Source organism: Echiichthys vipera (assembly GCF_963691815.1).
Source record: "Echiichthys vipera genome assembly, chromosome: 4".
NCBI classification, from domain to species: Eukaryota; Metazoa; Chordata; class Actinopteri; order Perciformes; family Trachinidae; genus Echiichthys; species Echiichthys vipera.
In genome coordinates, this window is record NC_139829.1 from 28,007,884 (window position 1) to 28,020,177 (window position 12,294).

The following is a 12,294-nucleotide window of genomic DNA, read 5'->3' on the forward strand; positions in this document are numbered from 1 at the left end:
TGAACTGTCCCATTTTTTTGTTTTATTCTGGCATGCACTCCTCACACAATCCGCCTAACTATTGACTCCACAGTTAATTGAAGAACATTGTAGACAGGCTGATCAATAAGATTTCAGCTCTTACGTGCTAAGCAGTTTTTTTGTGCCACACTTTGCCCGCCCATGCCACCCTAAAGGCGACAGGTAGTTGACTGCTGTGCGGTCCCAAACTCCCTCATATTGTTCTCTTGTCTGCTAAATGATTCTCTCGTGTAGCATATAGGAGACATGCTGGGAGCATGGCTACACATTTGCTCTTTTCCAGCAACGTGCTGCACTGTACTATTTTTCCTCAAGAGCGTATTGTGCCTTTGCTTCTCACTTTCTCTCCTCATCACATGATAAGATGGTCTCCTACAGTAATTACATGTGCAACAGGGATGCACATAAAAGCTCAAGGTCATGGACCTGGTTACTGCTTTAGCCAAGCTCCATTTTGAAGGTCTGTGTGTAGTATAGATTGACAGTTAATTCTGTAAATGCAGCCCACTTTGTTCTCATTTCTTTGTAATTTCTTCCTCCAGCCTGTGGCGCGCCTGCTGCTCAGCCTTCTCCTGATGAGAGGAGACGGCCTGCAGGTAATGTACTGGAATTCTCTTCTCTCGATAATGGCTCAACCAGGCTCTCTGTGACCTCCAGAAAGGCCAGACAAGAACAAAAACCATGCTTTCAGGCTTTGACATTGACTGACATCAAAACAAGAGCACTTTCACATTGCTAAACTTTATAACTTGCTGTGTACCTGCGATTACGTTTCCTCAATCAGCATAATGTGCTAAAAGTATTTTAATTAATGTTGTGAAGTCTGCGTCTGTCTGTGATTTTCAGAATGTCTGACAAATAAAAGCACATTAATAGAAAAAAAAGAAAACTTCACAATAAAAGCCAGTAATCAAGATGTATCTTTCTGGTAATCAATATGGGTACCATTAGCAAATTGAAATCAAACAAAGGACACATTTAAAGGTAGCATCACTTTCAGTAATAGCATATTGTTTTTAAATGATGACCATTTTCTACTGTTGCCATGTGGATGATCACAAAAGAAAGATTGTAAATGGGACTGAAAATAACTAATAAAATAATCTGCAAATTATTTTGTCTCCCAAATTCTTTGGTCTATAAAATGCCAGAAAAAATTGAGGATTTTTAAAAATATTTTTCCAGTCCAATCAACTTTTTAAAACCTAAAGATATTCAGTTTACTATGGCATAAGACAAATAAATGGAAATATGATATGTCTGAAGTTTCTGTTCTAAAAAAATGGACTTAAACAATTAATTAATCATCGAAATCCTAACTTTCCTGCTGATTGACTAATGGGGAAACTAGTCACAGTAGGTATGCAGACACTACATCAGCAGTGTGCATGTCGGGAGCTGCAATAAGCTCTGTTACTGGCAGGAGCTATGATTGTGCATTTCTTCAGCCACAGGACACATTTGTCAGGGGAAAAAAGTTATGATTTGCTATTTGAAAAGGGCATTTCTGCACCAGACAAAACTCCCCCACCCCCCGCACACTCCACTGCGATGTGTGTGAGACTGTAAAATAAATCAAGTGATGGATTATTCCAACAGTGTTTTTGCAAGTGGAAAAAAAATCTCTACTCTTCATGTCAGGAAATGATATATGTAAATTGAAATTTCAGCAAAAGATGAATGACATTGTAAAACCTACGCAATATGGAAGCCTCAATTTTTATAAAAGGACCATCATGACTGTGACAGGCCGCCTCAGGAAATCTATCTGGCGGCTCATGCAATTATCAAACAGTGGAAAATCAATCTGGAAAACGTTTGATCAGATGGTCACCAAATATTGGAGGAGCGAGAATTCAAAACCAGCGACAGTTGGCAAGAAAGATAAGAAATTATTCTAGACTTGGCACATCAAAGTTGTTGCTATAATTTGATTTATTTTGTGACACACACATATGAGACAATGATGCATTGTATATCTAACTTACTTACACTTACTGTGACAGTAATTGGAGGAAGAAAGTAGCAATACCCTGTTGTTCTCCACTACAAATGAAAGTTATTTATTTAAGGAAAGAACAAGTACAGAATATTCTCCATGAAATGTATTTAATCACCCAAAGTAAAATGAAAAAGAAAGGTTGAAAATGTTATAAAAAATAATTATTGTTTAATTATTTATGCAACAGTATGCATTATTGTAATGTGTCTGGTCCAGGTGGCCCTATCTTAAATACGCTGTTGTTAATCAGTGTGTGTAATGACTGGTGACTGGAAGCACTGAAACATGCAAAATTATGTAAATTAAATTAAGATGAAATTAAAGTGATTTCTCTGGAAGGGAATGTTGAGGTGTACATTTGCAGAAAAGATGCATTGCTTGAAAACTGTGCTCTGTACAGTACAGAGTAAATGCACGTGTGGTGCTGATGTCATTTTATGACACGCAGTGTGACAGCAGGGAACAAATATTCCCCGCAGCCATGCGTGAACTAAATACCACAAAAAAAGGAATTTCTACATTCACGTTCAACTACATTTAGTTTCCCAAAGAAACACTACTGTGCAGTACCTTCTACCTCAGCCTCTTTTCTAATCTATATGTATGAATTATCTTTGTTGTTATTCGTATATTGTATCCTTATTTGAGAGATTTCATCTCCTGGGCACTGCCGAGGTGCTGTTGAGCAAGGCACCGAACCCCCAACTGCCCGGGGCGCTGGTCACTGGCAGCCCCCTCGCTCTAACATCTCTCCATTAATTGCATGTACATAGGTCCTGTCTGTGCATGTGTGTATTTCGGGCCTGTGTGTGTAACATGTATAATAATAAGAGTGAAAAAATTCAATTTCCCCATGCGGGATAAATAAAGTAATTCTTCTTATATATGTGTGCGTGTGTGTGTGTCAAATAAGGATACATATGTATATATATATATATATATATATATATATATATATTTACCCTCCTTTTATACTTAATATGTGTTGCTGTAATACACTTGAGTTTTGTTGTACTATGTGCAATGACAATAAAGGGACTCTGATTCTGATTCTGAAAAATGACCTTGGAGACATTTGAGCAGGAAACAGCATCATCTAGTGTTTACATAAAGAATCACAGTCACAGCATCAAAACATGTGTTTCACTTAATACTTATTTATCAAAATTAACAATCACAAACTAAACCAAGCATTAAAAATAATATAATAGCTAATCATGCACACCGTGAGCACTTTTATTGTGTTAAAAGAAAAAGTGAAACGGTCGTTGTTTGCCTGCGGTGTCACGGGCGTCTCTGATTGGCTGTTACTCAGAAACTGGGCGGGGCATTACGACAGCAACCAATAGCGTGCGAGCTCTCTGCCTGACACCAAAAAGTAAACAGACTTGTTTTGATCTGTCAAAAAATCAGGCGTGAACCGTGCTGCACGATAAAGCGGCGGGTGTTATCGTGACTCACGTGTTTCTGTCACTCGGTTTGTTTTGATGAACGTGACGGTACCCTCCTGCGGCCTGTTTGTTTCCGTGTTAACGTGCGCGTCTCGCTCATTTATAGCGCGTTACCGTGTACCCCAGCGAGCTAGCAGGCTAATCACCTGATGTGCACCGTTTAGAGTAACTTCACATCAGCTGACAGCGAGGTGGCAGCGAGCAGTAGGTCGACGGAAGGGCGTATGTAGGTCACTGTGCGCTTTCACGTGTTTCCGATCGATCTGTAGATTAAGCTATGGCGTAAGTCGCGTGTGACACTTGCTATAGATCTGCACCATTACGCACTGACTAAGCATTGACCGTAACCAGCCTTCTTTAGCCTGCTAGCTGCACGGCATATCCCTCCACCTCCCTTACAACTTCAGCTGTGACCTAAATCCATATGAGCTATGTGAAGAAATACATAGAAAGGTGAAGTACCAGACAGATCGATGTGATGAAGCCCGAACATCAGTACCCCTGTGAGAAAGGAAAGCTGAGGCCAATGGCGGGACGCGCCGGCTCATCGTCGGGCCGCCTGGGCCGACAGACCTACACAAGTTCAGCCCATTTCTGCAGCCTGCTGGACGGCCTGCTGGCCCTCAGACAGAGCGGCATCCTGTTTGATGTGGTGCTGCTGGTGGAGGGTCGACCCATCCAAGCTCACCGTATACTCCTGGCAGCCTCTTGTGATTATTTTAGGTAAAACTCACAGCAGGTCTTTCTTGTTGTTGTTATTCACTTTCAGTTTTCCTTTGGCTCTTTATTTGTTTGTCCCACATTATCGACAAGATGCAACCCAAACCAGTGTTGAACTTGCCCCCCATGATACCAGTCAAGACTCATGATCAGGCTCATGATCAGGCTCTATGAACTTGTATTTCCGGTTTCTACTAGAACATGTTTTCATGCTTTAATGTTCAAAAGGCACATTATTTTTATTTGGATATACCTGCATTCACTCTCTGACTGAAACTCTCAGTTTTAGGTTAAAATAACACCTTTCCTGAGCCATCGGTAAGGGGATGACTGTAATGGCACTTTCTACTTATATATATATATATATATAGAACTATATATACATATAGTTCTATATATAGTTGTGACATGATAACCATACTAAAGTCCTGATGGTTCATTTAAAGGCACAGTTTCTTAATACAGACTGTGTGTGTTTGTCTGTGGATTGGTTGTTTTGATACATTACCATTATTTATATAGCACATCAACCTGCGTTATAATAAAAAAAACACATGGAAATCTCACTTTTTACAATGTTGGACCTTTAAAAACAAATACACAGTTGGAGCAGCACTCTGTGTAGCAGGCAGTACTTTTATGCAAATCCATTGCTCGTGACTACAGACTACTAAATGTATCCCCAGTCAAGTTGTTTCACACAGCTTGGCCTATTTGATTACTATCTATATTTACACACGTTTCCAGTAAAGATGTCACAAGACACAGCCAAGGTAAGGTTTGGTGCAGGGTCCAGTTTAAACCAAGTTTACCCTCTTGCAGACCACCTCCTGCAGCTTATCTACATTGATCCTGTTCATATGATCGGCAGCACTGTGCACATTTTAGCTTTGTGTTTACTCGTGCTTTCTTTGTGTTTGCTTGTCTGCTTCCGTCATGATGACCCACATTAGCTTTCATTGACAACATTAAAGCATAAGTAGACCACCTCATTGATTCTAAATTCACGGGCCTCTGCCTCCACCTGCTGCTGCTAATGGCATCTGCAAAGTCCACCACGCACGAAGGAAAACAACTAATCAGAGCCGAGGAGTCGCTACATTTCGCCCGGAGTGAGCATGATCTCGTGGCGCGTGGAAATATTAAAACTCTGTAAAGGTGATCTAGTTCTGATAATACATCCGTTGTGTAGAGATACCGAGAGCGCAACGGCAAAAGACCCGGAAACACCGACCAATCAGAGCAGGGAGACAGGAGCTATAACAGAGCGTTTCAGAGAGAGGATGAATACAGACCGTATGAGAAAAATAAAGTGTTTATTGAACAATAAAGCATGTAAATATGTTCTTGTAGAAACCCAAAATACAAGTATGAACCTGAAAATGAGCAGACTGTGGGACCTTTAATAATGTGTCACTGTTCTGCACCAGGGGAATGTTTGCTGGAGGCCTTCGGGAGACACAGCAAAAGGAGATCCCGATTCACGGAATATCTTACATGGCCATGAAAAAAATACTTGACTACATCTACACTTCGGAGATTGAGTTAGACCTGGAGTGTGTGGAGGAAGTTCTGATAGCTGCCACACTAGTACAGGTAAGCTCATTGTTGTTGTTTTGCTAGATCACATTGTCCATAGTTCATCTTTATATTTTCTTCAGCTAATCTGTGCCCTCCTGTGTTTTAAAGCTTGAGATTGTCATCGGCTTTTGCTGTGATTTCCTTTTCTCCTGGCTGGACGAGAACAACATTTTAGAGGTACATAATCTCGCCGATCTCTACGGGCTGCAACAACTTAATGTCAGGATCCACTCCTACATCCTCAGGAACATTCAGACTTTGTCTCGCACCGATTTGTACCGACAACTCCCCCAAGATGAAGTCTTCAGCGCGCTGAGCAGTGACCAGCTTCAGGTGAACAGTGAGAACGAGGTGTACGAGGCGGCTCTTCACTACCACTACAGTCCTGAGCAGGTGGAAACTGACCAGGTGTACTTGCAGGTCAGTCCCAAGGTGTGTTTGCATTTTGTACTCCTCCGTCCATCAGATACACACACTATGTATACCCGCTCACTCGCACTTTTTACTCTCACTTCGTTAAAGCTTTATCTGCTTGAACTGCAATCAACTCATTTTTGAAATCTTTTTAACCCAAAGGACAATATCAAGATGCTTGATGCTGTGCGTTTCTGCCTGATTGAGAAACAAGTGTTGCAGAGGTTGTACGGCAGACTGAACCAGTGTCCACTGAAGGATTCTGTGGCAGCCGCCCTGCGGTACCATGAGCAGGAGATCTGGCAGCCCGTCCTGCAGAGTTCTCTCACCCAACCACGGTCCACCTTCCACTGCATTTTGGGCTTTGGGGGGATGTTCTCCTCCAACTCTCTCACAGACAACGAGAATTTATTTCAGGTGTTCCTCCCGAGCTGGGGGGAGTGGAGGACTCTGACTGCAGCTCACACCCCACGAATGTCCAACCAGGGCATCGCTGTGATCAACAACTTTGTTTATCTAATTGGAGGAGACAAGAACACCGGTGGGTTTCGTGCAGAGACCTGCTGCTGGAGGTGAGATCTTGTCCCATTTATTCTATTTAAAAGAGAGTGCAGACCTGAACTGTTGACGGATCGAAAGGGATTGATGTGTTGTCTCTAAGATTGCAACTTTTACATTTTTATTGTTTTTTCAGTTCATTGTCTGTTTATTAGAGCATGTGGACTGATTAATCAGTAACTATTGTGATAACAGTATCATTCATGCATTCATCCTGTCGGGGTCACGGGGGGGCTGGAGCCGATCCCAGCTGACATCGGGCGTGAGGCGGGGTACACTCGCCAGGACGCCAGTCTATCACAGGGCACATAGAGACGAACAGAGACAGACAACCATTCACACCTACGGGCAATTTTAGAGTCATCAATGAACCGAACACGTGCACATCTTTGGATTGTGGGAGGAATTCGGAGAACCCGGAGAAAACCCACGCAGACACGGGGAGAACATGCAAACTCCACACAGAAGGGTCCCAGCCGGAATTCGAACCAGGGACCCTCTTGTTGTGAGGCGACAGTGCTGACCACCACATCACAATTTTTATTTTCCTTTTTTTAACAAATGACATAAACATTTTCAAGGTGACATATAATTCCCATTTTCAGGTTCATTTTTTTTACTCTTTAAGCCCCCCTGCCAAAAAGCCCAATCTGCTCTGATTGATCGGTGTTTCCGTGTCTTTTGCATGTGCACTCTCAGCGTCTCTGCACCATGGGTGTATTATCAGAACTGGATCACCCTTGCAGAGTTCAAATATTTCCACACGCCACAAGATCAAGTCTAAACACGTCTTTGCATCGACTTTGAATTTGCCCAATTCGGCCGAAATGTAGAGACGCCCTGGCTCTGATTTGTTGTTTTCCTTCGGGCGTGGTGGAATTTGCAGATGCCATTAGCAGCAGTAGGGGGAGGCAGAGGCCCATGAATTTAGAATCAATAGGGCCTTAATATTGTCAAAAAAGCTAATGTAGGTTATCAAGACGGAAGCAGACAAGCAAACACAAAGAAAGCATGAGTAAACACAAACCTTAAATGTGCACACTGCTGCCGATCATATGACCAGGATCAATGTAGATAAGCTGCAGGAGGTGGTCTGCAAGAGGGGAAACTTGGTTTAAACTGGACTCTGCACCAAACCTCACCTTGGCTGTGTCTTGTGACATCTGCACGCCTTGACTGAAACGTGCTATCATTGACTTCTGTACGGTTGTGATGTCACTAGTTCTCTCCTACTTTGGCATTACTGAACTGGAGTCACTTGTTCCATATCATCTGACAGTCTGACCTATTTGCAGGTACGCGTGTATTTGTAATGACCTTATATTGGCTGATATGTGAGCCCACCTGATGTGTTGATCAGACTCTAGTCTATGAAATGTCAGACAATAGTATCAAATGTCAACATGTTCTCACGTCGATTGCTTCGTCTGACCAGCAGCAGTTTCTCACATATGCAAAGCTGAAAGCAGTGTGAGGCAACGTGAAGCATTTTAGCTTGATAAATGATTTGATCGATTATCAAAATTTATTTCCCAACAACTATACTTCCACCAAATTCAAAAAATTCTGTTTTAGGTGGTTTAAGAGAAGATTAAAAATGTCAAATCTGTTGTAAGCCCGTGAATATTCTCATTTGTCAAGGTCATCGTTATTCCCAAAGAAATTTAAGCCAGAAGCAACTGGACTTGGTTGTTAGTCTAGTTAGACGTTTCACCTCTCATCCAAGAGGCTCCATCTGTTCATTTACGCCTCTGACCAGGCCGTGACTGGTCCAATTGTTGTCCGTTATGTTCCTTGCTCATATTGTTTTGTAGTTAATTCGATTTAATCTACACAGATTTTCTTCCTGCTAAAGTGAGAGTTTTTTTTCACTGTTTTGATACTTATCCCTTTCCCCTAGATACGACCCTCGTCACAACAGCTGGTGCACCATTCAGCCTCTGCAGCAGCAACATGCAGACCACTGCGTTTGTGTGATGGGTGGACATATTTATGCCGTGGGAGGACGGGACTACAGCAATGAACTGGACTCAGTGGAGCGCTATGATCCACACACCAACATGTGGGAATTTGTATCACCCCTCAAGAGAGAGGTATGAGACTAGAGCAGGTGATAGATGCGTGTAATACTACAACTATCCACATGATGGTGCTACATACTCACCTGTGTATTGTTAGTGGGGCTTTACTGTCATAGACTAGGTATTCCCCTCTCCTTTAACTTCCTTTAATACTAATATGACCTTCCCTCCAGGTTTATGCCCACGCTGGAGCAGTGTTGGATGGGAAAATGTATATAACATGCGGGCGCAGAGGAGATGTTTACCTCAGGGAGACCTACTGTTTTGACCCTGGGGCCAATCATTGGACAGCGTGTGCAGAGGGGCCGGTGGAGAGGGCGTGGCACGGCATGGCTGCTGTTAATGGACGTGTTTATGTTATTGGTGGAAGCAATGATGAGCGAGGATATCGGCGTGATGTCCTGAAGGTACAACGTCACAAATCATCAGTGGTGTTTACTGTTGCACAACGATGGCAGTGATAATACATTTTCCATTTTTACAGAGATATCCTTGTGTTTTATTCCCATTACTTTTTCGTATGCTAAAGTTTTTTGTCTCAAAGCGCCCCGACTTCTCCCACTTCTATCTGTCTTACAAACTGAAATGAGAAAATATTGTATTGAGTCCAACCTTTTTTTGTCTCTGGATGAAAGCTCATGTGGGCTAAAAAGCCAGCCGTTGCCTTGCTGATTTAAGAGTTAGAGCAGTGCCTTTTGACATTATTACTGTTTATACTTTAATGAAACAGAGTAATTCCTTTCCCTTTTTTTTTTCAGGTGGCGTGCTTTGATCCTGAAGCCAACTCTTGGTCTTCACTGACCCCCCTCCCCTCAGGACATGGAGAACCCGGCATAGCTGTGCTGGACAGTCGCATCTACGTCCTGGGAGGACGTTCTCATGACAAAAGAAACAGGATGAAGTACATCCACGTGTACAACGCCGACACAGATGAGTGGGAAAACGAGACGGCGTTTAAGGTGCGTGTCTCCGGCCTGGCAGCCTGCGTGGCGCTCATGCCCCCCGCTGTGATCGCTCAGGCCAGGAGCTGGGACCAGCACACCAAGGCTTTGTGGGAAGAAGTGCACATGGACAACTCCGAAGAGTCGAGCGAGGACTGAAGCAGCTGTGTTCAGCTGAATGTCTGAAGACACTGGAGACGGCTGTGCACTTCCTTTCACAGCATGTTGAGATTTTATTGGCAGCGTCGTGTCCTTCTTGCATGTTGAGCACTTTGAGTGCCTCTGAACCGAAGTGTCATTTAGGACCTTTGCACACTTTTTATTAGTTTAAAATATCTTTTTTAGATAATTGTACTCCCTGCACATGTGGTACTGTTTTGGACGCTGATCCCTCATCATTACCTGTCACTGTAGCTGCCTCAGCATTGTTTATCATAGGCAGGACTTCTATATCTTCAAGTGACGGATAGCAATGAAGACTCGTGGCTATGCAATAACATGGAAAACGTTAGTTCTCACCTCCAACCTATGTGCAACTGGTTATCACCAGGAACTGCAATGGAGTCAGTTCCTCCTTCAAACTACTGAGTACTCATTAAGTCGTTCTCTTTTAACATTGTGCCTTGTTTTTGTGAATACATTGCGCTGTGAAGTGTATTTCTTTGTTTCGGTGCGTTCTGTGGGTGAAGGTGAGCCGTAGGTACCGTGACTCTGATGTCACAATCTGTTGAAAAGGCATCGAGCTGGTTTGTGTTGGTACCTGAATGACGAGGCGCTGCCTGGTGCTAACAGGTTATGGACCCCAGCTCACAACATGTTGCCATGTGCGTGAATTATTTTTCTGTTGATGAAAACCAAACCATTGTTGTCATTTCTGTGTGTGTCCTTCCACTGTATAAGCTATTCACTTAATCCAAAGAGTGCAATGAGGAGTAGAATACTACTTAATTTGCTGAGCCAAGCTTTGCTCCAACTTCCGCTTGTTGCCCCGGTGCATTGTTTTACGCTGTTTAACGTAAGCAATGAATGACCCCCGCTCCACTGTGTAGCCTTTACTGCTCTGTCATTGAACAACTCCAGGCAACAAGTCTGTTTAGAAATGTATTTTCTTTTTCCAGTAATGTGTTATGTCTGACATGTATTAGAACAAACTCACACAAGATATGCAAAGTTACTATATTAATGACATAAGTTTAGAGGTTGAATAAAGATAGTAATATATGACTTTTGTCATGTGGGCTTGTTAGAAGGGGTCAGGGCTGTAGATATCAGAGGACATGTGGTGTCTATTATTTTGGGTGGATATTTCTACTAATGATAATGATCAATGGATTTTGTAGCTCTCTGTCAGAATTGTATTCCTGTCAGTGAAGAGAAGGCTTTAACATGTTTGATTCTACAGGTGTTTAAAACCTGTATTATTTCCTCACGTTTCCTGAAATTGAGTGCTAATTACAGGGAATTAAAAAACAAAGTTGTGAGAAATCAGTCTGTTGTGTTGACTTTGTAACCAGTTGTGGATTTCCAAAGGACTTTGCTCGAAAGTAGACCCCAACAGATTTTAGAGACGAAAACTGATGTTGGAGGGTAAATTCACTGATTCCCAATTGGGCGGCAGATACAGTGGAGTTTTGAGCTGGGATGAAATGAGACCTTTTTATGTGGATTTTACAATGTGACTGTGCAAATGTGCTCAGTAGCTTTCTTAAACAAATAACGCCGCTAAAGTAACATAATATTATTTTAAATTATTATACATTATACATACAATCTATAACATTGTCAACCAATTCTAGAAATAAACACTGAGAAAATAAATAATAGCAATAAAGAAATAGCTCAATAAAGATCAGTACTGTGTGTTCAGAATCAGTCATTTGCTGACCATTTAAATAAAGAACTATGTAATTACCGTTTCAAATTCACCCCAAGCATATAGATAGATAGATAGATACAGTAGATAGATAGATAGATACAGGTATGTCTGTGATCATCTAAAATGGTCAGTCTCTACTTGATAGAAGTGCTAGATTTAAATACAACTTCAGAAACATAATGAAACAGCCATAGCAGCTGCTAAAGTCCGTGCCTTGTCCCTAGGGTTTACAACTTGTGTTCCCACTCTTTGTAAAAGTCCATGTTGCTGTAACAGAAAACCTCCACTGATGGCTGTCTTCCTTGTTGCTGCGTCATGTCCTTTATTCCGCCCAGTCTCTACTAGTTCCTCTCCATTTGGCCCTCCACTCCATCAGCTTTATGAAGGCTGACTGCTGCTTTCCTCTCCGAGGCTGTTTCATCTACATCTGTTACCCCCTGCCAGCCCTAAGTGAGTGCTCTCCCTCCCTCTCTGTTTCACACTATTGTGCCAGCCCCCACCAGGTTGTCTGGTGGGATGTGCTGACACCAGCACTGGACATCCAGGATCAACAATCTGCTGCGTTTATGCGTCTTTCTTTTCATTCTAGCTGCAGTACCACCTTGGGGATACTTAAGACGTATGTTATGCACTTAACCTCGTCAGTGGC

General features: G+C 42.4%; 1 protein-coding gene across 2 annotated transcripts; it reads left to right on the forward strand.

Moving 5' to 3' along the window:
• Positions 1-3,446: 3,446 nt before the first annotated feature.
• klhl22 (kelch-like family member 22) lies at positions 3,447-11,248 on the forward strand. Of its 2 annotated transcripts, none has more exons than XM_083911726.1 (7): positions 3,447-4,197; positions 5,625-5,790; positions 5,884-6,207; positions 6,352-6,761; positions 8,648-8,840; positions 9,002-9,235; positions 9,587-11,248. In XM_083911726.1, exons 1-7 carry the CDS (start codon positions 3,953-3,955, stop codon positions 9,926-9,928), a joined length of 1,914 nt encoding a protein of 637 aa, XP_083767852.1. In that variant the 5' UTR covers positions 3,447-3,952; the 3' UTR covers positions 9,929-11,248. The 2 variants fall into 2 exon arrangements, with proteins under 2 accessions (XP_083767852.1, XP_083767853.1); XM_083911727.1 differs by having other exon boundaries at positions 5,884-6,195.
• Positions 11,249-12,294: the final 1,046 nt, after the last annotated feature.

Coding starts and splice junctions, on each gene's coding strand:
- klhl22 (XM_083911726.1), top strand. CDS start 3,953: ATGAAGCCCGAACATCAGTACCCCTGTGAGAAAGGAAAGCTGAGGCCA. Junction 5,791..5,883: donor TAGCTGCCACACTAGTACAG/GTAAGCTCATTG, acceptor TGTGTTTTAAAG/CTTGAGATTGTCATCGGCTT. Junction 9,236..9,586: donor ATCGGCGTGATGTCCTGAAG/GTACAACGTCAC, acceptor TTTTTTTTTCAG/GTGGCGTGCTTTGATCCTGA.